This window comes from Equus quagga, chromosome 1 (assembly GCF_021613505.1).
Source record: "Equus quagga isolate Etosha38 chromosome 1, UCLA_HA_Equagga_1.0, whole genome shotgun sequence".
Classification (NCBI taxonomy): Eukaryota; Metazoa; Chordata; class Mammalia; order Perissodactyla; family Equidae; genus Equus; species Equus quagga.
Window position 1 is genome coordinate 18231933 of NC_060267.1, and position 23604 is coordinate 18255536.

Genomic DNA, 23604 nt, shown 5'->3' on the forward strand with positions numbered 1-23604 from the left:
AGTCAACTCAGGTTAACCAAATAGTTGAGAGAGGGAAGTTTCTCTTAGTAAGAGTACTTTGGCTATTAAATGCAGAAGGAATGATAGAATATCACTATTTTGCAACCCCTAATGAAATAATGAATCTAGGCCTTGGTCATCTACAGCTGCTTACATTTGTGTCCCCTGATGGACGAACACACCACCACCTGTGGAGTTATCCGCCAGAATGTGGAACCTGAATCACATCTGCCTCCTGATACGGAGACACAACCAAACTCCAGACTGTAGGAAACTCTACAGAACAAATGACCTGTTTTCTTCAAGAAATAAATTGTAAGGGTGGGGGCTGGGGGTGCGGAGAGCAAACTTATAGTTTAAGAGAGACTTAGAGACAGCAATCATTTGCCATATATAGACTTTATTTGGGGTCTGATTTAAACAAATTATTTTAGAAATGAGACAGAATTTGAACAATGGTTGGGTATTTGATGATATTAACACATTACTGTTAATGTTTTAGGTCTAATAACGGTAGTGTGGTTATTTTTTAATGTCCTTTTCTCTTAGAGATATATACTGAAATACTCACAGGTGAAATGATATAATGTCTGAGATTTGCTTCAAAAGAATCCAGGGACACGGTGGGGCTATAGATGACACTCAGTGGGCCATGAGTTGATACTATAATCGTTGAAGTGCAGTAATGAGTACGTGGGAGTTTGTTATATTATTCTCTTCATTTTCGTACATTTGAAATTTTCCCATCATAAAAATTAAAAGAAAAAGTGACCGATATAAAACCATTTTGTTTTTAGAACCATGTCTGGTTATTACTCCTCTTTGGGCCTCGTTTTCCCAGCTGTGAAGTGAGGGAGCCTGACTATTTCTGACAGTGAGCGTTTACCACGTGCTGGGCGCTGGTCTAAGTATTTGTTTTCAGTCGTTGAATCTCTGAACCACTCTATGGGCAGGGGACCTATATTGTGCCCATTTTAGAGGCGAGGAAGCTAAAGTCTACAGAGGCGAGTTCACTTGCCCAAAGTCATACAGCAAGTGAAGAATCTGAAATTCGAACCCAGGCATTCTAGCCCCAGTGCCCCCGTGCTTCACTTCTACAATAGGCTGCTTCTCAACATGCAGCACCAACCATCTGTCCATCTGCTCCCCTCTGGGATCCTTTCTGTATTCCCAGGCCCTCCCTCATCCTGCCGCATCCCTACCCTGCCTGCTGCTGGGCACAAGAGGCTCGCTGAGGGTGGGGACCGTGGGAACCCGCCAGGGGGACCCCACCTCGAGAGTTGAGGTGTGAGAGAAGGGTGCTCCTGAGAGTCACTGACCCATGAAGTGGGCAAGGGTGGGGCCCTGGCTTGAAGTAGAGGCAGAGCTGTGCCAGGAAGGACTAGCTGAACATTTCCTCCTCTGCCCGGCTGCCCTAGCAGCCTTTACCCCGCTGGCCTGAGTATGGAGAGACCTCTCCCCGGTGTGAGTGTGCACATGGGGAAGGACCCGGCTGCAGCAAGCAGGCTGACTGCAGGAGCGGGAAGAATCTGCTCCACTCAAGGAGGCAGAGGCGGGAGGCTGGATGGAATGACCTCGGACTGTCCTCACCGCCTCTTCCCAGATGTCTTCCAGCAACCGAGAAGTATACACAAATTGGGCCTGCCTGCTCTCTGGAGATTATAATCTAAAGGATTTAAGGATTAAAATCTCCAAATATTCCAAGGGCTGTAGCCACCCAGGCAGGCCTGGCACCATCTCAGCACAATTCTCTGCTGTCTGGATTCTCTCCCCATCCTATTCCTCACCTTATTCATTCAGCACATGTTTTCAAGGCCTTACTCCATGTCAGGCACCCTGCTTGGCACAGGATGTGAAGATGAATAAGACCAGGTCTTGGTTATCTCCGGGACCTCACAGTGTGCTGGGGAGGCAGACACATGAACAGAGAAATATGAGGGGGAAAGAGAAAGTACCTGCTCCACACTCCCCTCTTCCCAGGAGCCTGGTGGGGCTTAGCTATCCCCGACGCATCCCTCCCATCTCCAGCTTAGTCTGGATGGATTTCATCCCGTTGCATCACAGTCTGTCTCCATCTGAGTCTCTCCCATAACATCGCCCTGTGGGTTTTCCCTCAGAAGAGTGGGGAGTGCGGAACGGGTCGGTCTAGAGCACCACAGTTCAATAGAAAGAAATATGAGACATAAATGAGAGTCACGGATATAATTTAAATTGTTTTAATACCCACATGAAAAATGCAAAGAGAACAAGTAGAATTAATTTTAATAATATATTTTATTTAACCCAATATACCCAAAACATTATCACTTCAACATGTAGTCAATATAATAAATTATGAATAAAGTATTTTACATTCACTTTTCATACTGTCTTGGAAATTCAGAGTGTATTTTACACTCAGTACATCTCCATTTGGGCTACCCACATATTGTGGTTCAGCAGCCACGTGTAGCTAGTGGCTGCCATGCCGGACAGCACAGATGTAGATTATCTCGGGATTTGGTCTTTACTTAGTTTTGGAGCTAGAAACTCGACTCCAAAACCCAAGAAACAGGCTCTGTCTTCCTGAGAGACTTTGCTAGGAAGAAGGGTGCAGGCTGGGGGCCCAGGGAGCTCCAGGGTCCAGGTTGCCTGTGGGCCCCGACAACCCTGATGTGGGCACATAAAGAGCCCCAAGAGGCCACGCCCCAACTCTGAGGTCTCTTCCTTGGTGCATGCCTTTCCAGCCCTTCCTCCAACTGTATCTGCCAAAATGCTACCCTCAAAATGTTTAAGCTACAAAACTAAGTGAAAAAAGAAAGCAGTGTAATGTAGAAAAAAGAGACCACCTTCTAGGTAGCATAGAAGAAAGCACACATATTTTAACCATGGTTTTCTCTGGGTTTTGGAACTAGGTAACTATTTTCTTCTTTCTGTTTTTCTAAATTTTCTTAAAATTTTCTTATGAACATGTATTAATGCCTTATCTAATTGGAAAAGGTAATATCTATTAATATACATTTTTTAAAATCCTGCCTGGTCTGCAAAGACCAGTTTAAATGCCAACTCCCTGTGGGCTTCCCGGGCCAGCCTCTGCATCGCTTTCCTCTGTTTATGGTGCTTACTACAGCCTGGCCAGTGCTGAGTTTAACCATGGCCTGTCTTCTCTCCTCTCAAGCATCTTGAGGGTGGGGTCTGCATCTCAGCATCATCATAGGGCCTGCCACAGTGCCTGCCACGTTGTAGGGGCTCTCAACATGTTGTGGAATGGATGACTGAGGCAAGCTAAAGCCCGAAGCCTTCAACTGGGCTGATGCTGTAGGGCTCTGCAGAGTCCTGCTCTTCCTTCTTCTCGATGACCCAGTCGAACTACTCTGCTCCCTGACTTCCATCTCCCAATATCTAAAATCACAAAGTCCTCAATCTAGGGGACACACCTGAGTGGTCATATTGTCTAGTCCCCATCATATCCCTCCCTTCTCCTCCTCTCCCTGCCTCTGCGTAGGTAATGTGCTTTGTCCATCCAGGTCCAACCTGGGTAGGTTATGGGTATGTCAGAATTCAAAGTTCCCTAATGCCAATAAATCAAGTAACCTAGAAACAACGGATAAATTTCTGGAAACATACAACCTATCAAGACTGAATCATGAAGACAGAAAATCTGAACAGACTTACTATAACTAGTAAGGAGATTGAATCAGTAATCAAAAACCTCTCAACAAAGAAAAACTTAGAATTAGATGGCTCCACTGGTTAATTTTACCAAACATTTAAGCAATTAATGCCAAACCTTCTCAAACTCTTCCCAAAAACTGAAGAGGAGAGAACACTTCCAGATTCATTTTATGAGGCCAGCATTACCCTAATACCAAAGCAAAAGACACTACAAGAAAAGGAAACTACAGGCCAATATCTCTGATGAACATAGATGCAAAAATCCTCAACAAAACACCAGCAAACTGAATTCCACAGCACAGCAAAAGGATCGTGCACCATGACCAAGTGAGATTTATTCCTGGAATGCAAGGATGGTCAACATATGAAAATCAATTGATGAGATACGCTACATTAATAGAATGAAGGATAAAAATTATACCATCATTTCAATAGATGCAGAAGAAGCATTTGACAAAGTCAAAATCTTTTCTTGATAAAAACTCTCAGCAAACTAGGAATAGAAGGAAATTATCTCAACATAATAAAGGCCACATATGAAAAGCTCACCACTAATATCATACTCGATGGTGAAAAACTGAAAGCATTTCCTCTAAGATTTGGAACAAGACAAGGATGCTGACTCTTGCTGCTTCTATTCAACATAGTATTGGAAGTCCTAGCCAGAGCAATTAGGCAAGAAAAGAAATAAAAAGCAGCCAAATTGGAAAGGAAGAAGTAAATTATCTGCTTGCAGATGACATGATCTTATATGCAAAAAACCCCAAAGACTCCCCCAAAAAACCTATTAGAACTGTTAAATGAGTTCAGTAAAATTACAGGATAGAAAATCAACATACAAAAATCAGTTGCTTTTCTATACACTAACAACAAACTATCTGAAAAAGAAATTAAGAAAACAATCTTATTTACAATGACATCAAAAAGAATAAAATACTCAGGAACAAACTTAACTAAAGAAGCAAAAGACTTGTACACTGAAAACTACAAAACACTGATGAAAGAAATTAAAGAAACACAAATAACTGTATAGACATCTCATGTTCATGGATTAGAAGACTTAAGATTGTTAAAATGTCCATACTACTCAAAATGATCTACAGATTCAATGCAATCTTTATCAAAATCCCAATGGAATTTTTACAGATATAGAAAAAACAATCCTAAAATTCATATGAACCACAAAGGACCCCAAATGGCCAAAACAATCTTGAGAAAGAGGAACAAAGCTAGAGCATCATACTTCCTGATTTCAAACTATACTACTAAGCTACCATAATTAAAACAGTATAGTACTGTTATAAAGACAAACATATAGACCAATGGAACACAATAGAGAGTCCAGAAAGAAATTCATGCATATATAGTCCACTGATCTTCAACAAGGGTACCAATAATACAAAATGGGGAAAAGATAGTCTCCTCAACATGTGGTATTGGGAAAACTGGATATCCACATACAAAAGAATTAAACTAGACACTTATCTTACACCGTCCACACAAAAGTCAACACAAAATGTATTAAAGACTTAAACATAAGACCTGCAACTGTAAAACTCCTAGAAGAAAATATAGGGGAAAAACTTTATGACATTGATCTCGGCAACGATTCATTGGCTATAACACCCAAAGAACAGGCAACAAAAGCAAAAATAGACAAGTGGATGCCATCAAACTAAAAAGCTTCTGCACAGCAAAGGAAACAACAGTGTGAAAAGGCAACCTCTGGAATGGGAGAAAATATTTGCAAACCATACATCTAATCAGGGGTTAATATCCAGAATATATAAGGGACTCTTACAACTCAATAGCAAAACAAAACAAAATCCAAATAACCTGATTAAAAAATGAGTAAAGGATTTGAATAGTTGTTTCTCCAAAGACATACAAGTATATGAAAAAATGCTCAGTATTGATATCACCTATCATCAGGGAAATGCAAATCAAAACCACAATGAGGACATCATGCCTGTTAGGATGGCTGTTATAAAAATAACAATAAATAACAAATGTTGGCAAGGATGTGGAGAAACTGGAACCATTGTGCACTGTTGGTGGGAATGTAAAATGGTGCAGCCACTATGGAAAACAGTATGCAGGTTCCTCAAAAAATTAAAAACAGAACTACCATATGATCCAGCAATTCCACTTCTGGGCATTTATCCAAAAGAATTGAAATGAGGATCTCGAAAAGATATCAGCACTCCCATGTTCATTGCAGCATTGTTCACAATAGCCAAGATATAGAACCAAACTAAATGTCCATTGATGGATGAATGGATAAAGCAAATGTGGTATATACATACAAAGGAATATTATTCAGCCTGAAAAAAGAAGGAAATGCTGCCACATATGACAACATGGATGAACCTTGAGGACATTATATTAAGAGACATAAGCCAATTACAGAAAGACAAATATTGCATGATTCCACTTATATGAGGAATCTAAAATAGTCAAACTCATGGAAGCAGAGAGTATAATGGTGGTTGCCAGGAGCTGGCGGGAGGGGGAAATGAGCAGTTGCTACTCAATGAGCATGAAGTTTTAGTTAAGCAAGATGAATAAATTCTAGAGATCTGCTGTACAACATTGTGTCTATAGTTAACAATAATATATTGTACACTTAAAATCTATTAAGAGGGTAGCTCTCATGTTAAATGTTCTTAACACAATAAGAGACTTTTTAAAAAAAGAATTCAAAGTTCCCCAGAGGCACAGACCCAGGTCAACTTGTCCTCAATTCTAGCTATAGTCTCTGCTGTAGAGGGGCAGCCCGTCATCTTCTTTTCTGGGATCCCTACAGCCCTTCTGGGACCCCTAGTGTGACAGAGTCCTTGGCACAGTCTATGGGTTGGATGTGAGTACGTGGGGTGGAGGAGCCCATGGGCAGCCCTTGGCTGTGCCCTTGTTTGGGAAATGGGACCCTGGGCCGGCTCATGTTCTGCCCTCTCTCCAGAAAAAGTCTGCAGATCTGTCTCATGCCAGTGACTGTCAACTGCTTCAGGGAAAGGTCTTTTTTGGGAAACGAAGCTGACCAAACGTCTTCAACAGGCCCAAGATGATTCCCGGACCTCACGGTCACAAGTGCTGCAGAGAACAGGCTTCATGGCCTCAACCACACAGATACCACTGAAATATTTATGAGGCTCCTGGCTCGTGAAATGGAGCTTTTCGCTCAGGAGCAAGAAAAGAGATGTGGCATGTGTGAAGTACCTACAACATGTCACATCACTTAGGGAGTTTTACTTTCATTGTTGAAACCTCACAACTCAGTGAAGAAGCTGCCATTGACCTCATTCAATTGGTTAAGAAACTGAGTGTCTGAGTCAAGACTGCATGATGGTTGAGAGCTGGGCTCTGGGGTCTGACTGTGGGAGGTGGGAAACTGGCTCCATCACCTGCCAGCTGTGGGAGACCTTGGGCCAGTTAACCTCTCTAAGTCTCAGCGTCCTCGTCTGTAAAATGGAAATGATAAGAGGACTGGAGGGGAGCAGAATTTGTCACCCCAAAATATGCCTCTTTGGCATTAGGATTATTTTAGGCTGTTTATTTTTAAGAAACAGCAGACATGGAAGAAGCTCTGAAAACTGAGTAGGTTACCCTTTTGTAAAGAGATGTTTAGTATGTGTACAAGGGAAATCTCCATTTGTAAGGGTGTCTCCCTTGCTGTACCAGGAAGAGGGGGAGGATCCCATCCTTAGCAACTCTTATTAATGTAGAAGGCAACAACTTAAATCTGCATAACAAGCTTACCCTTGTTTACTGTGCTTTTCCTGGTCACCTCCCATAACTGACTCCCCACCCCCAACATCTTCTTTTGTCTTTAGCTGAAGGTGGTATTTAAGGTGGTGGCTTCAGCCACTTTGGCAAATTACTCACTTTTCCTGGGTCTCTCCCACATATATAGGAGGTATCCATGTTATTAAGCTTTTATTTGATTTTCTCCTGTTAATCTGCCTCATGTCAGTTTGATTGTTAGACCAACCGAGAGAACTTAGAAGGGTAGAGGAAGAATTTTTCCTCTCCAACAGGACCTAAATGTTTTGGCACTTATCAAAACAATTCATGGGGCACACTTAGCTCAGTGCTTAACATATATATAGCATAGCAGTGCTCAAAAGAGGTTAGCTGTTATAATTACTATTATTGCCCTGGTCACATCACACAGCTGGAGTGTGAAGGGGCTTGGGATGGAACCGAGGTCATGAGCTACAACCACCTCCCTCCAGGGACTGACTGGACCCTTCTCTGTCCTCCTCATCTCCTGCCATCCAATTGCTCATGCCAGAAACTTTGCCCTCTCTCTCACCTACCACCAGGCGGTCCTTCACCAAATCCTTACGATTTTTCTCCTTAAATAATTCCTGAATCTGTGAAATTCCCTCCGCCCCACTCTAGCCCAGGCTCCAGGCCACCCTCACCTCACCTTCAATGGCAGCAATGGTTTCTAACTGGTCTCTCCTCCAGGGTCTTCTCTGTCCTGCTGCCAGAGGAATCTTTGAAAATTGCAGTCTGAGTGGTCAAGTCTCTCTTCAACTCCCCGCCCCATGACTTCTCAATGTCTTCCCCCTGCCCACAGGGCCCCGTGTGGTCTGCCTGTCTCCCTCTGAACCACCACCTACATCTCTCTTTCTTCCTCCAGCCCCATTGGCTATCTTTTGATGCCTCATTGGAGCCTAAAGCTGGAGTTCCTTCCCACCTCAGAGCCTTGGCAGATGGGGTTCCCTCTGCTTAGGACACTTATGCCCTTACCAGCTCCGACTCTCCCTCCAGATCTCCTAGAAGCCCTCTCTGCCTGCCCCCAGCCCCGATCCCAATCTAAGTTATTGCCTTGTTAACTCTCCCTCAAGGCAGTTTAGGCTTTTACTGCAGGGCACTTACCAAAATGTGTAGTTATGTATGCCTTTGTGTGGCTATTTATTTAAGGTTGGTTTCCTCCTCCTGCAATCTAGCAGGGCTTGGCTCTCTTGCTCACTCCTGCACTCCCAGCTCATTGCACGGCCCCCAGGCCTTGCCGAATACATACATTCCTGTTGAAAGAATGAGTGCTGGTCCCCAGTGAAGCACAGAAGAGCAACCTCCCATGCTGCTGGGCCAAACTGCACCGATGGGACTACTGCCTGGACTGGGTACCTCCCACCTCCCATGGGTAAAGCAGGGAAGGCTGAAGAGCACTGGCCAGGTGAGGAAAGTGTGTGGAGAGAACACTGACGCCCACTCCTCCCTTCCCACTCACTCAGTCCAGCCCCCACAGCTGAGCAGTGCTTAGCCATTTACCGACGGCCTTTACTTAAGTGTTTCCAGCTAAGGTCATGCACGACCTGGCCCATTTAGGACTCCCGTCACCCTCTGGTCCTTCTTACCCCACCTGGCTTTCCACTGTTCCCAGATCTCTTTTCCCCACCACTCCTTCTTGGCCCAGAACCATCCTTCCATGTTATCCTTCTGGGGTTGTTTTGCCTCCTATCTCCTGGAAGCTGAATGCTTACCAAAGGAAATGAATTTCTAATGGTGGAATCTTGGCCTGATGTAGTCTTGGCCAAGGATAGAGGGCCAGGAAGGGGATCCCTCAAACCCCACCTCTTGGGCAGTTGTCTCCTGTGCCCGTGAATATAGCTGCCTTGTCTGGATCAGCCTCCAGCCTCACCGTAAGCTAGGTCATCCTCCTCCTGGGATTAAGAACAAAATTGGTGCTTCAGGTTATCCTTCCTCCATGACTTTATTTTTGTGTCATTCTGGTCCCCTAAGGGCCTGCCTTCCTATCTCTGCCATGACTGTCTCTGTGTGTTGAATCCTGCTCTTTTCTCCCAGACACAGTTAAAAAGCCACCTCCCCTCAGTCCTTTCTGATCCTCCAACCAAAAATAACCTCTCCTTTTCCTGAGCCCGTTGAAAACACAGGCTGCTAATTGTCAATCATGGACGGCTTTGTCTGAAGGATACTGGGGGATAAACAGCAGTCTCTGCCACACCTGACATTCTAGAATTGTATGGTTCTTTGTAGCATGCCATACAAGTTGGTGCTGGTTACAAGCTTCTGAACAATGATGAAGATGGCGCTTGTTCAACACACTGTAGGTGCATTAGACTGTGAGTTCCTTGAAGGTGTGGATGGGTGTTCCACATCTTTGTCTCCCTAGCACCTAACACAGTATTGCCACATAGTAAGTTCTCAATGAATGGTTCTGGATGGATGTTTCTAACAACAGCTCCCATTCGTCAGGCAGACCACGGCAGGCACTGTGCTAAACCTTGTCCCTACATTAGCTCATGGAGTCCTCATAATCACCCTCTGAGACAAGCACTAATATTCCCCACATAAAAGTAAGCCCCACGGGGCAGGCGTTTGCATCTGTTGTGTCCACGGCTGCGTATACATCAATGCTTGAGATGCAGTAGGCCCTCAGTAAATATTGGTGGAATGAGTGAACTAATGAATGAATATCCATTTTGCAGATGAGCAAATTAAGCTCAGAGAGGTTTAATGATGCATGTAAGGTCACTCATGTAATAGTTGGCAAGATCAGAATTCTCACTTAGATTGAGCTGATCCCAAAACCTATATTCTTCACCACTGAACTCTACCAGGCGGAAGAGATGGGGTGGGAGCTGGAAGGATCAAGATACACAGTCCCATCTTTAAGGAGCTTCCCATCTGGTGGAGAAGCAGAGATGCATATACACATAGCACAGCATTGCATCATAACAGAACCCGTGGTCATCCCAGGAATCAGGGAAGGCAGGCGCCAACATCAAGACCCAACTTCTCAAGGGCCTGTCACTGCGGGCACAGCAGAACAGGTGCAGCTGGGCGTGAGGAGTCTGGAAACTGACTCTCCTGCACTTTGCTCCCCCGTCCCAGCTCCCAGCAAAAGCCTGGGGGTGGGGGTGGGGGCAAGGAGAAAGGACAGGAACGTGGTTTTATACGTAAACAATTCCTGCATCAGGGAAGAAGGATGATTCAGGGTTGATTCAGGGTATAGATGTTGCCGAGGGCTTCGTGTCCCTGTGCTTTGGAGACTATTCTGGGGAGGTACAGTGTGTCATGGGGTGAGGAGGGTGGGGAGGCAGGAATGAGAACCCCAGCATACAGGGGTTGTGCAACCAGGCTATGGCTGACCAGTACAGGATGTTGGGTTCTTTGCTGCAGGGCTGCTGGGTGGGGGATGGAGGGGGTGGGGAGGTAGAAAGGGCCTGTATGGAGAGCAATGAGAGGGGTAGGGGGCTGGGGACCTGCAGGGCAATGATAGGCTTTGAAATGTGGTGGGGGGTGTGGCAGCCATGGCTGGGGCCCAGGTATACCCAGGAGGGTACATTGGGATGCCTGAGCTCTCCTGGACCACCACCTCTTGCAGCCTCCCCTAAGAGACCTGCCTACTGTGAGGGACCTGGGCTCTCCCACCTGCCTCTGTCCCCTCCCCATCACTGGCCTCAAATGCACAGGGCGTCTCTTCACCCTGGGGGGCAGGAGCTGGTTCAGGCTGCGTGTGCAGGTTGGGGTGTGTTGGGGGGGGATTGGGTGAGGATCTGGGGAGAGGTGCCTGGATAGCTCTGATTCTGCCCACCTAGGAAGTCTGAGAACCTCCCAACCCCTCCCCCACCCCCAGTCTAAATGTCTTGACTGAAGCATTCTTTGGCCGATGGTCCCTGAGCTGGGGGCACATCTGCTCTTCTCGCCTTGGCTTGACGCCCAACATGTCATGTAACTTTGGGTTAGTCACTCACTCTCTTTGGCCTTTTGCTTCTACAGCTGTAAAATGAGAAGCGTCGCCTCTGTCCACACCTTCACTCCCTCACCTCTCTGGCATCTGCCCCAGACAGAGCTGATTGAAAACCAGAGCAGAACATGGAGTGGGATGGGCCACCACGGTGTGGGCCTGAAAGAAGGGGAGAGGAAACGGCTGGGCCCACAGCCGGGCCCGAGGAGCAGCCTTGAGAACACCGACACGGGTCTTTGAATCTTTCCACTTTCACCTCGCCTAGTGGTGAAGACAGCGAGAGGGATTCCAGAGGGAGGAGAGAACTTCCTTCTGTCTCCCCTCCCTCCCCAGGTGCTGTTCCGGGCCTGCTCTGCCCCCACTTCTCTCCTTGGCTTCACTCTCAAGGGACATCCTCACATAACTCTGTGGTTTAGCCACTGTCCACATGCTGATGACCAAGGAGGCCCAAGCCCCCAAATCCAGCCCAGTCCCCCAGTGGCCACACTGCTCAACTCCACGAGGCCCCGGGGCTGGGCTTCAGGGCAGAAAGGAAAGTGGCATTCCCCTAGAATACAGTGCACGGTGCCCCCTGAGCTGTAAGGTCCTGCCCAGACCTCTCTCCCAGGTGCCAGGAGCCCCTAGGCGACTGCTTACAGGACATCTCCACCTGCTTGTCCCACGGGCACCACAAACTCAGCCTGATCCCCCCTGAGCATATTGGCTCCTTCCTCTCTTTTAATAATGGCACCTTTCTCCCAGGGACGTAGCCTCCAAACCTCCCTCCCTGCTGACTCCTCTTCTCCCTTTATCCCACGTCCAGCCTCTTCCCCAGTCCTGTCAATCCTGCCCCAGACTGTCTGCCTCTCTCTATCTTTTCTGCCCCTGCATCATTTGGTCTACTTTATACTCTCAAACATGTATGGAGCACTAGTTATGTGCCTGGCTCTGTTCTGACTGCTTTACCAATACTAACTCTCTTAGTCCTCCCAGCCTTCATTTTACAGATGAGGAAACTGAGGCCCAGAGAAGTGAAGCATCTTGCCCAGACAGCCTACTCTGAGGTCTGGGCTCAGGGCCTCTGTCACGAGAACTCTCACGAGGTTTCCACGCTCATCACTGCACCTTCAGCCTCTCCCTCTTTCAGTCCCTCCCATACATTGCTCACAGACGGATCTTTCTTTCCTTCTTGTTTAGGAAAATGCTTTAATGACAAAAATTACTACAGTGGTTCAGTCTTTCTGAAGCACAACTTCGAACATGTTCTTGCCCTGCTCAAAAAACCCTGAAACTCCTCCTACAGCCCCACCTCGTGCTAACAGAACAAAGCCCATCCCCGGGCTCAGGATTCAAGGATGTGACCCCAGCTAGCTCCCCAGTCCTCTGAGGAGCTTCACCGTGCCCGGCTCCCCTCAGGCACCCCTTCCTCTAGCCGTCCTGCCTCACCTGCCCCAACCCTGGTGCTGCATGGGCGTGAGCTCTGAATGGACCTTTCCTCTTTGAACCATCGAAGCTTCTACCCCTGCGTGTCATACAGCAGGTAGGCACGACAGACATGAACGAATGAACAACAGAGGAACCCAGCTGCCTTCTGAGGCTGGAAATGAATTATCTTGTTAAACGACATTTGTGGGACCCTTAAGGCTAACAGCTTACACTGAGAGCTGATTGCATGCTGGGGTACTGTGGGAGACACTTTACAAACATGATCACTGAATCCTCTCTACAACCTCACCAAGTCGTTACTATCACTGTCCCCCATTTTACAAATGAGGAAACAGGCTCCGAGAGGGCAATGAACTTGTCCAGATACAGCTTCCAAGGGAGGAGCTGGGATTGGAACCAAGGCTGCCCGACTCTGAAATCCACGCTCCTGACCACCACACCTTACTGCCTCCAGACACAAGAGGAGTGTTAGACAAATGTTCCAGTCTCTGAGTAATGTCCAAAGACCATGTAATGGAGAATACAAGTGATGTCAACGTAACAGATCCAACATCTGAGAAAGAGCATAGCGCTGATAATGTCAAAATGTCTGAGGAATGTAAGGATTTTGTATAATATTGTGCTTTACTCATCCAAACATTTATCCAGCACCTACTACATCCATGCCAGGCACTATTTAACCCATGAGTGTAGAGCAGTGACAAAACGCCCTCAAAATACCTTCTCTCATCTAGCTGATATTCTAATAGGAGAGAGAGAGAGAGAGAGACCAAAAAAAAAAAAAAACACTAAGCAAAAAATGTATGTCAGAGGTGACAAATGCCATAGAAAAAATGAAGTTGCATTAGGAAAAAGGGATTGTCCAATGAGCTGGGTGGGGGTATGTTGGTGGCACTGCTGCTTTGTATAGGATCAGGAAGACCCCCACCCCCCGCCCCAATATGGTGATGTCCGAGCAGAGCTGAGAACAAGTGAGGGAGTGAGCCATGCAGCCACCTATAGATATTCCAGGCAGAGGACACAGCAAGTGCAAAGTCTCTGAGCTAAGAACGTGCTTGATCCAGTCAAGGAACAGCCAAGAGGCCTGCGTGGCTGGAGCGGGGTAAACGGGGAGAGGGGGAACAGGTGGGATTCACAAACACATGAGAACACGGAGGCCTCCATCAAGCCAGGCTCCGTGTAACATCACATGTCCCGGTAATAGTAACTGCTAGCCTTTATTGAGTGTGTTCCACGGAACTGACTCAGGATTCAGTGATGCCGACATAAAAAGTGCTACAGACAGGCTCCCTTAGAGTCAAATGGGGAGACAGACAAGGACCCCCCCACAGTGCCATGTGACAGGCACTAAGGCAGGATGCTACAAAACTATGGAAGAGAAGCATCTAATCCAGACTAGGGGCCAAGGAGGCTTCCTGGAGGAGGTGGCACTTAAACTGTCAAATAGCAGAAGTTGGTGGCTATGGAGTGGGGGGACAAACGGCAAGTGGAGGTGGAATATAGACTTTGATGATTTACCTGCCCACCCCGGGCCCTGCTTTCTCACTGGTCCGTAAGTGGGTCCAGCTGAGAGGCGACAGGGAAGCAGAAGGAAGGGCCCACTCCCACTTGCACCAGGTCTTGGTTTTCCCTCCCGTCCTATGAGGATCAGATCCTTCTTTGAGGCGGATCTCTGAGTCCTCACCCTGGGACAGTCCCAGACGTCCTGCTAGGGATTCCTCAGCTAGTAATACCTCATACACTGCAGCACTGCATGGTTGCCAATGTGCTTTCAACACCATGATCCTTGTGCATCACAGTCAGTCTAGGGTGGACAGAGCTCTGCTGTTACCCTCCTGTCCAGAGGACATGCTGCAGCTCAGAGAGGTTAAAGGCCTTGCCAAAGTCACACAGCCAGTGGGTGACTAAACTGGGACTCGAGCCCAGCTCTTGAGATTGTAAAGCTCACAGTAACACTGCGGCAGCTGCAGAAGACAGGGCCTGGTGATGGCCAAGTCCCAAGGACAGGCCTGGGAAAGAGGATGGGACGGACTCTGGAATGGTGGGGGGGGCGGGGAGATGGAGACGGGTGATGGAGGCCGAGAGTGGAGGCAGAAAAGGAGCAGTGCAGGAGGTTAGAGAGGCTGTGAGACAGAACTAGAGGTGTCTCCAGAAAGACCTAGTAAAATGTCCCAGCAGGGTTGAAGAAAACAAAAGCTGCATCCTCCCACACGTCTCTCAGACAAGGTAGCAGGCGGTCTATTGCTCCCATTTCACAGGTGAGAAACGGGTGCCAAGGAGAGGTGCCCACATGGCTTGCCCAAAGGCCCATCGGAACTTAGGGCCCAGGGGCCCTGTTAGAAGACGGGTAGGGTAGACAAGACGTCAGAGACTTCCCACAGTACTGTGGGTGATGAAATAGAGAGACGGAGATGGAGGCAGAAATCAGGGCCGCATCCAAAGAGGGAGGGGGAAAAAAAGGCCAAGCCTGCAGCAGCAGAGATGGTGGAGAGATAAGGCCCAGACACCCAGCTCCGGCTGATGGGCAGGCAGCATCAGCTGCTCGGGTGTCACGGAGTCCCCGCGCCTCCTCCCCCCCGCGTGGACCCATCCACTTGGGTTGCGCCGCAGCGCAGCGCTCCCTAGTCCCTGGGGTGAGGGTACCAGGATGGAGGGGGCAGGAGGAGGGGGCGGTGCGCAGCCTCCGCCCCCTCGGATCGCGAATCCGCAGCGGCCTCCGCAGCAGCCTCCCGGCCCGCCCCCGGCCCCCACCTCCCCCCGCGCCCAGATGGTACGCTCCGGTCCGCCTGGCCCGAGTGCAGTGGATGTTGCTAGAACCCACGCGGAGGAAAGAAGAGACGCAGGCAGGCTGCGGTGACCCAAGCGGCCGCCCCTGCCTCAGGGACCCCTTCCCCGAGAGACGGCATCATGACCCAGGGAAAGGTACCGCATCTCCCCCGCCTGCACCATCCTCCATCCTCCTGCTCCCGAGCTCCCTGTCACCCTAAGCGAGTTCTCAGGACCACTGTACGCATCCTTCCCTGGCTCTTGTGAGAAGGTGCTCTGTGGCCCTTGCTGAGGTCAGAGGACCAGAAGGCCCATTTCAAGGGTCCCCGCCCATCAGGCTCACCTCTCCTACCTCCCACCCTGGGCTTTGGCACACAGGACCCTTCACAGGTGCCCAGGCCCCCTTAAGGAGTCAGCCTAGGTGTCCAGTGTGTGTGTGCGTGTGTGTGTGTGCATGCACGCGCACCAGGGTGAGCCCTGAGGGGCAGTATTTCTCTAGCATCCCCCGCTGGTCCAATCCCAACCCCAATCACATTATGCTCATCTTTTGCACCCTCCACAAAAACGCACCACCTCCCCCCAACTCCCTGTCATTATTCCACGTCTGGATACATCTTCTGTGTTTGGGGGGTTACTATGGCAACACTGCATCAAGATGTTCTAATTTTTGTTTTAGTTTTGGCTGGGCATGGGACTGGATGGAACCAGATAAAACGTCTTTTCTTTTTTTTCCAGTTTTAGGCCTGAAATGTAGGGGAGGGGCCAGGCAGAGACTTGGCTAGCCTAGTAGGGTTATGTAACGTCAACAGCCTGTGGAATTACACAACACTGGGGCCTGGGGCAAAGGGGGAGGGTCCTAGGGTCCTCTGTTTGGGGGTGCTAAGGATTGGGCAGAGAAAACAGAAGAGAGACCTCCCCTACACTCCCCTTCTTTTCTCCGAGATGAGCCTGCAAGCCAATGGCATCCTTCCCTGGGCTCTCAGACCCTCCTCTCCTGTTTTTAAGCTCATCAGGCCTCAAAATGATGTCACTGGGTGATACCACCTCCTGCCATTGGGCAGAGCTCGCTTGGGAATGCCGGATGTGTGTGAATGGGGGCCAGGGCCCAGGCGGCTCTGAAGGGCTGAGTGGCAGGGAGGGGGCTGGTGAGGAGGACCAGCTTTGCACAGCGATGAAGTCAGAGGTGATAATCCTTTTCCCCAGACACAGGCTCTGGGTCTGGGCTCAGAGGACCTTGGTTCTGTTGGGCTGCAATGGGTTTTCCGGGCATGTCCCTTCTGGTCTGGGTGATGAAGCGGGTGGGGAGTGGGAGGGAAGCAGATGAACCAGGGCCCCATTCACACAGGCCTGGGCTCCCAGGCCCTTCTCCAAGGAGGCCTGGAGGCTGTTCACCAAGGTGAAAGTGAAGATTCGCTGATCCTCTCCCTCCACTCCCCACCCAGACCTCCAGCAGGCACTTTGCTGACACTGCCTCCTGTCCTGGGGTGAATGTATTGCCCCTGCCTCCTCTGCCCTTTACCCCCAGCTTGCTCACAGGCTTTCTGGTGATGGAGGGGACCCCCAGTTCAATAGTCCTTAGGGCTGGATGGACGCAGAGGTCTTTGGTGCTCGTCTGTCCCTGGGCTGCCTCGGCTGGATGTGCCCTGCAGAGCAGGAACTCTGCAGCCTCCTCAGTGGCCCTGCAGGTTTAACACATTCTCTTTGGAATCAGACCTAAATCCCACTTTCTGAGGATCGGTCTTGGTGGTGGTGTTTCAGTTTTCACACCACCCCTCCACCCGAATCTTCCCTTGTCTGGCTGCGTCATTCAGGCCCTCACAGCTCATATCCCCTCACCAAAGCTCAACGGGTACGTTGTGGGGCAGGGGGCATATCTGAGTGTAAATGGACTTGAGTTTTCAACCTGCCACGGGCACATTTCCCTCTGGGCCTCAGTTTCCTCATCTGTAAAATGAAGGAAGGGGCTGAACTAGGTGCCTTCTGAGGTCCTTGTAGCAGTGACATTCTGTGACTCCGTTCTGGCTTGAGGGAGAGGCTGAGGCTCCAGTAGGACAAGGCCAGAATGAGACCCTTAGCCAGGGCCTCTTGCCCTTCCTCCACCGTGCAGGCCCAGTTCCTCTTCTTTTCTCCCTCTCCTCCCCCTTTCCGTTTCCCTGCTCTCTCCTCTCACCCTCCTTGTATCATCTCCAGCCCGACAGAAGGCGGCCAGTCCCAGTGGATCGTGCCTGAGCCCTGCAGCCCGGTGGGCCGTGCGTGGCTCTGTGACTTTGGATGAGTCGTTCTTCCTCTCTGATCCTCAGTTCCCTCATTTACAACAGGGGCCCAAATACAACTAGCAAGGGAGCAGGGAGATCAAATGAATGAGAGAACTTTCATTCAATAATATTTTCGAGGGCCTGCTCTGTGCCAGGCCCTTCCCTGGACCCCAGGGAAACACTGGAACCGTACAGGCCCAGTCCCCGCGCCCGGGACAGTGGGCTCTTCTCAGAATTTTCTCCTTCCTCAGTTCTTATCCCAGCTCCAGTGTGTGCCCTTGGCCAGCCCCGACCCTCCTGGAGCTCAGTTCTCACATCTATAAAATAGAGAGATTCTTTTATTCTCCAGCTCTATTGGGCTCTAATTGACAAATAGAAATTTTATATATTTAAGGTGTACCACTTGATATTTTTAATATATGCGTACATTGTGAAATGATCACCACAATCGAACTAGTTAACATAATTACCTTTTTTTGTGTGTGTGTGTGACGGGAACACTTAAGATCTACCCTCTCAGCAAATTTCAAGTAGACAATACAGTATTGTTGACTGTAGTCCTCATGCTGCACGTGAACTCTCCGGAACTCATCTTGCATAACCGAAACTTTGTTCCCTTTGACCAACGTCCTCCCGTTTCTCCCGCCCCCTGTCCCTGGCAACCACCGTTGTACTCTGAGCTTCTGTAAGTTCTGCTGTTTCAGGTTCCTCATGTGAGTGAGACCATGCAGTGAATGTCTGTCTGTGTCTGGCTTATTTCACTCACCGCAGTGCCCTCCAGGTTCATCCGTGTTGTTGCAAATAGCAGGATTTCTTTCTTTTGTTTTTTTAAGGTATGCTTTTTTGGTGAGGAAGATTGGCCCTGAGCTAACATCTGTTGCCAATCTTCCTCTTTTTTTTTGTCTCCGCAAAGCCCCAGTGCATAGTTGTATATCCTCGTTGTAAGTGCTTCTAGTTCTTCTATGTGGGACACTGCCACAGCATGGCCTGATGAGCAGTGCGTAGGTCTGCGTCCAGGATCTGAACCAGTGAACCCCGGGCCACTGAAGCAGAGCGCATGAACTTAACCAGTATGCCACCAGGCTGGCCCTAGGATTTCCTTCTTTTTAAAGGATGAATAACATTCTGTTTTATATATATCTCATGTAAAACAGGGAGATTCTTGTCTGCACCTCTGCCCTTCCTAGGGCGGGTGAGAAAGTACTTATGGAAGTTCCAAGAATTGAGGGGCTGCTAGAGAGGGCTTGGAAGGTGCCCTTTCCCTAGTGACCGTCTCTCTCTGCCTCTACTCCACAGCTCTCCGTGGCTAACAAGGCCCCCGGGACAGAGGGGCAGCAGCAGACAAATGGTGAGAAGAAGGAGGCTCCAACAGTGCCTTCGGCCCCACCCTCCTATGAGGAGGCCACCTCCGGAGAGGGGCTGAAGGCAGGGGCCTTTCCGCCAGCCCCCTCAGCTGTGCCTCTCCACCCCAGCTGGGCCTATGTGGACCCTAGTAAGTCTCTCAGCTCCTGGAGGCTGAAGCATCATGGGGAGTGGTGGGCCCAGATGGGAAACCTGGGAAGGAGGAAGTTGCCCAGAATTAGATGCACTGTGTAGTTGTTGTATGAGGCTCTCTTGTCAAAGGCTTGAGTGTTGGACGACTCTTCTGAGGGTAGATCAAGGAGGACTCAGTGAAAAAAGAGAGACACACTGTTGGCAGTCAGAGTGCTCTTGGGTGGAGAAGAGGGTCACTGAGCTAGGGCGAATAGAGGGGACAGATGCAGGGAGAAAAACCAGGGGCTAGTCTAGAAAAGCTCTCCTAAAGGAAAAGGATGCAGAGAAGGGCTGGGGAGAGGTCAGAGCAGAAGCAGGAAGGGGCAGTGTGAGGCTGTAGCTGGCCACAGCCTTAGCTGGGACTGGCTCCCTGCTGGGGGGGGGGGGGGGGGGGGGGGGGGGGGGGGTGCAGTGTGTTTATACATCGGCCAGTCTGAAACCTTAGCGGGGACACATCCCCGTGAAGGTTCCAGGGTTGTTGGAGGCCAGGGACCTGAGGATCTGCTTCACCCATCACTCTCCTTGTCTCTCCTCCGTTCCCCAGGCCTTTGTTTGGGAACAGGAGGGCATGGAGCAGGGAAGGTATGTGGATGCCAGCCTCAGTGTCCCTCGTGGCCAGGTGTAATTCATAGGCACACTCACCCAGGCTGACGCGGCTCCCTGCAAACCAAGAATCACAGGCGGCAGGAGCTCCTCTGTTGGGTTGAGCAGCCTGTTGGAGCTTTGCCTCCAGGCTGGGAACACACAGTTCCCCACAAGCTGTGAGGAAGGGCCTCTCCTCAAATCCCCCTCAGCCTCTCAGCCCCTCAGCCTCCCACAGCAGCCCCTGAGCCCCCTCCCCCACATAACCGACCCTCCCCCCATCCCCCGCCCTCAGCAGAATTCTAGAAGGGATCCAGAGGACAATGCCTCAGACAGAGCCTCTACTCACAAGGAGTGGCCATCATGGTCCACACCTACCACAAACTCCCTCCGCCCAGAGCCAAGCAGACCTACCGCCCCGCAACCCACTGGAAGACCTACACTGGAGGTCTGGTGTTCGTGGGAACCCTTCTAACTGCCCCACACCCCCACAGGACTGCTTTCTCTCTCCTTGTCTCCCCCTCTGTGGCCTGGCCATTTGGGCTTTGGTGGGGGCTGTAGACAGAACATGAAGGAGAAGTAAAGGATAAGAGGGTGAGGGTCTTCAGGTCCCAGGTTTGCAGTGGGTCTGCCTCTCTCCCCGCTCCTATTTCCCATAGCCTGGTTGCCAGGACTGGCCGCCTTAAGGAATGTTTCCTAAGGAACTGTCGGGGCAGGAAGGCAGCTCATTCCAGTCAACATATGACAAACATTCACTAAGTGTGTGCCACACACAGTGTCTGGCACTGAGCTAATTTCTGGGGATGTATCGATTTGCAAGACCTGCCCTCACACAGCTGACCATGTAGACAAGTAAATGGATGAGTACCACGTCGTGAAACAGCTCTAGTGATAGAGGCCTGGGCAGCTTGCCTGTGCTGCCTGACAGTCAGGGAAGGCTTCCTGGAGTCAAGAGGTATCCACAGTGAGCCCTGAAGGGTGGCACGAGTTAGCCTGGTGAAAAGGGAAATGAGTGTTCAAAGCTGAGAGAATAGAATGTGCAGAGGCTCAGAGGCCAGAGAGCACATGGCTGAAAAAATATAGTCAGGCTAGAGAAACGTAGGAGGGAGTGATGCACGGTGGAGCCAGAGGGCCCTGTGAACAGAGGGCTGTGGAGTTGTTGCTAAGGAACTTGAACTTCAGTAAAAGGCAGTAGGGAGTCATCAAAGAGCTCAAAGCCGGCCAATGCCATGGCCAGCTTTGAAAGACCAAGATTGAGGCTATTGTTGTGGGCAGGGTGGGAGGGTAAGGGGAAGATCGTGGAGAACTGACAGGGACAGTGGAGGCGAACAGAATGGACACGACCGAGGACTCAAGAATGGCCCGGACGAGGGATATAAGGGAGAGGGTGGCATGGTCCCCATCAGGTATGAAGCCATAGGCTTTCATTTTTATCCTGTTTTGTCCCCATGAGGTAGGTATTACCCATCCATGTCACAGAATAGAAGAGACTCAGAAAAGGATGGTGACTTGCTCACACAGCTAGTCAGTCTTAGAGGAGGGGTCCACACAGGGGTCTGTTTGACAGTGGAGCCTGTGCGCTTCCAAAAGCCTGAGTTCTGGGACCAGACTTCAAAACTACCTTCCCACTTCTTGTCTTTGTCCTGGCTTAATTTTTCCTCCAGTCTTCCCCCAGCCCTGGTTTCTAGCTGGAGCACCAGCAGGTCCACTGCATCCAATTAGTCCCCAGTTCCCACCCCAAGGGCCTCTGAGCAAGCTGGGGTCAGGACCTTTGACTCCGGGATGTGCTAGTGACCCTAGGGTCCCTCTCTGATCCTTGACCACAAGGGAGCCAGAGTGTCCAGGGAGGGGGTGGGGGACACAAGAGAGAAAGGTCACACTTGTGTGACAGAACTTGACCCCCAGGGAGCCTCAGCCAGGGTGGAGGGGAGGGGAGGGGAGATGACAGTTCATTCTCAGGACCCAGAACAGGAAAAGCAGCCAGGGAGAGAGATCTGGGGGCCTGGCGGGGAGGTTTGAGAAGGGGCTGGAGGGAAAGGCTTCGGCCAGGCCAGAGAGCCAGTTTGATCAAAAGGAGCTGTGAGCAGGTGGCCACTGGGGGCACCCAATGATTGGGAGCCTTCATGGCCCTCCCTCTGCCCACCCAGGCAGCAGCTCCAGCTATGACAATGGTTTCCCCACTGGAGACCATGAGCTCTTCACCACCTTCAGCTGGGACGACCAGAAAGTTCGCCGGGTCTTCATCAGAAAGGTAACTGCCTTCCCCAACTCCCCAGGACTGGGGGGCTGGGTGGGGGAAGCCCTTGAGAAGCCCCTGGCCCAGCCCTCTGCCTGGAAAGGCTGTCTCTCCCCCCTTCTCTTGTGGTCCCAGCTAACAGCACCTGTTGGGAACTGCTTCCTTAGGTCTCACCCCCCTGCCCCCTGCTATACCTCAGCACACTGTCTCCTCTCCAGATACCGTGGGCCCCCTTTTCCTGTGGCTGTGGGCTATGGACCATCTTTGCTCCCCTTTTCACCTCATCCCGGGTCTGTTCCAATGACCCCTAAGAAGGAGGGTGGAGGCACAGCATGCGGGTCTGGAGAGTAGATCGAGTCACCTGGAAGCGGGGGTCTCTCTGGGCTTTGCTGGGGCCTGAGCCTCCCCGGCCTCAAACAGGCCCCCCCAAGCTGAGTGGAGCCCCTCCAACCCCCAGGTCTATACCATCCTCCTGATCCAGCTGCTGGTGACTTTGGGTGTCGTGGCTCTCTTTACCTTCTGGTAAGTTGGCAGTGTGGACCAGTACATTCTAGGGGTGGTCATGGCCAGGCCTGGGGCCAGGGCATCTAGAACCAGGCTTCTCTGGAATGTTTGCCTGAAGAGGTTTGTCTGGGGCAGTGGGCCTGCTCATGCTGGGGAAGAACCTTAGAGAATGCTCATGGAAGAGTCCTCCATCATGGGCGTGGGGCAGGGGGCACCCAGGGTGCCTTCTGGGCCTGCAGGGGTCTGTGAGGCAGTCATTCCTCTTGGATCCACCAGCCCCACACCCAGGCGCCTCTGAGTCCTGGCCTGGGACTCTGGCTGGGCCTCCCTGAGCCACCAGGGATGTGTGCCTTCCTGTCTTCCTCTCAAGTCCTGTGATCTGTGGGAGGAAGGTGCAGATGCTGGACTAGAAATAGAGACGTAGAGTAAATTCTGATTCTCTCTCCCTCCCTTCTCTGCAGTGACCCCGTTAAGGACTATGTCCAGGCCAACCCAGGCTGGTACTGGGCGTCCTAGTGAGTATACCCCAATCCTAAGGGCCTACCAGAGCACCCTCAGAGGCACAAGGAGGGGAATCTCTGTTGACACAATCTAAACCCGTGGCCTCACAAGAGCGTGGCCAGAAGGTCCCTTCTGGGGTGCTTAGATCTGAGGGGGAGGGGAGGAGATGGGCGTAGGTTCTGGTGCCTGCTCAAAGAGGGAAGGGTGGAGCTGTGGCCATGGCTGACCTTGACCCTGAGGGGAAGGGGGGCTGGGACACCTTGGCCCACACTAATGATAAAGTTGCTACTCTTATTAACATTGTTGTCGTTAATGCTTACGAATTATTAATCATAATAGCTGCCACTTATAGTGTGCCTAATGAGGGCTGGGTATTGTTCTGTGTGCTTGATGTACAGTATTGCATTCGATCCTCAAATCTACTGGGT

General features: G+C 50.2%; 1 protein-coding gene across 1 annotated transcript in view; it reads left to right on the forward strand.

The window, feature by feature from the left end:
- The first annotated feature begins 15631 nt into the window (after positions 1-15631).
- Positions 15632-23604, forward strand: part of FAIM2 (Fas apoptotic inhibitory molecule 2) — a 32581-nt gene continuing 24608 nt past the window's right edge. The window contains exons 1-5 of the mRNA XM_046646925.1: positions 15632-15721; positions 19117-19312; positions 22083-22186; positions 22629-22693; positions 23137-23190. Of these exons, the coding sequence (XP_046502881.1) occupies positions 15707-15721; positions 19117-19312; positions 22083-22186; positions 22629-22693; positions 23137-23190 (434 nt within the window). The 5' untranslated portion in view covers positions 15632-15706. The remainder of the gene's footprint in view (positions 15722-19116; positions 19313-22082; positions 22187-22628; positions 22694-23136; positions 23191-23604) is intronic.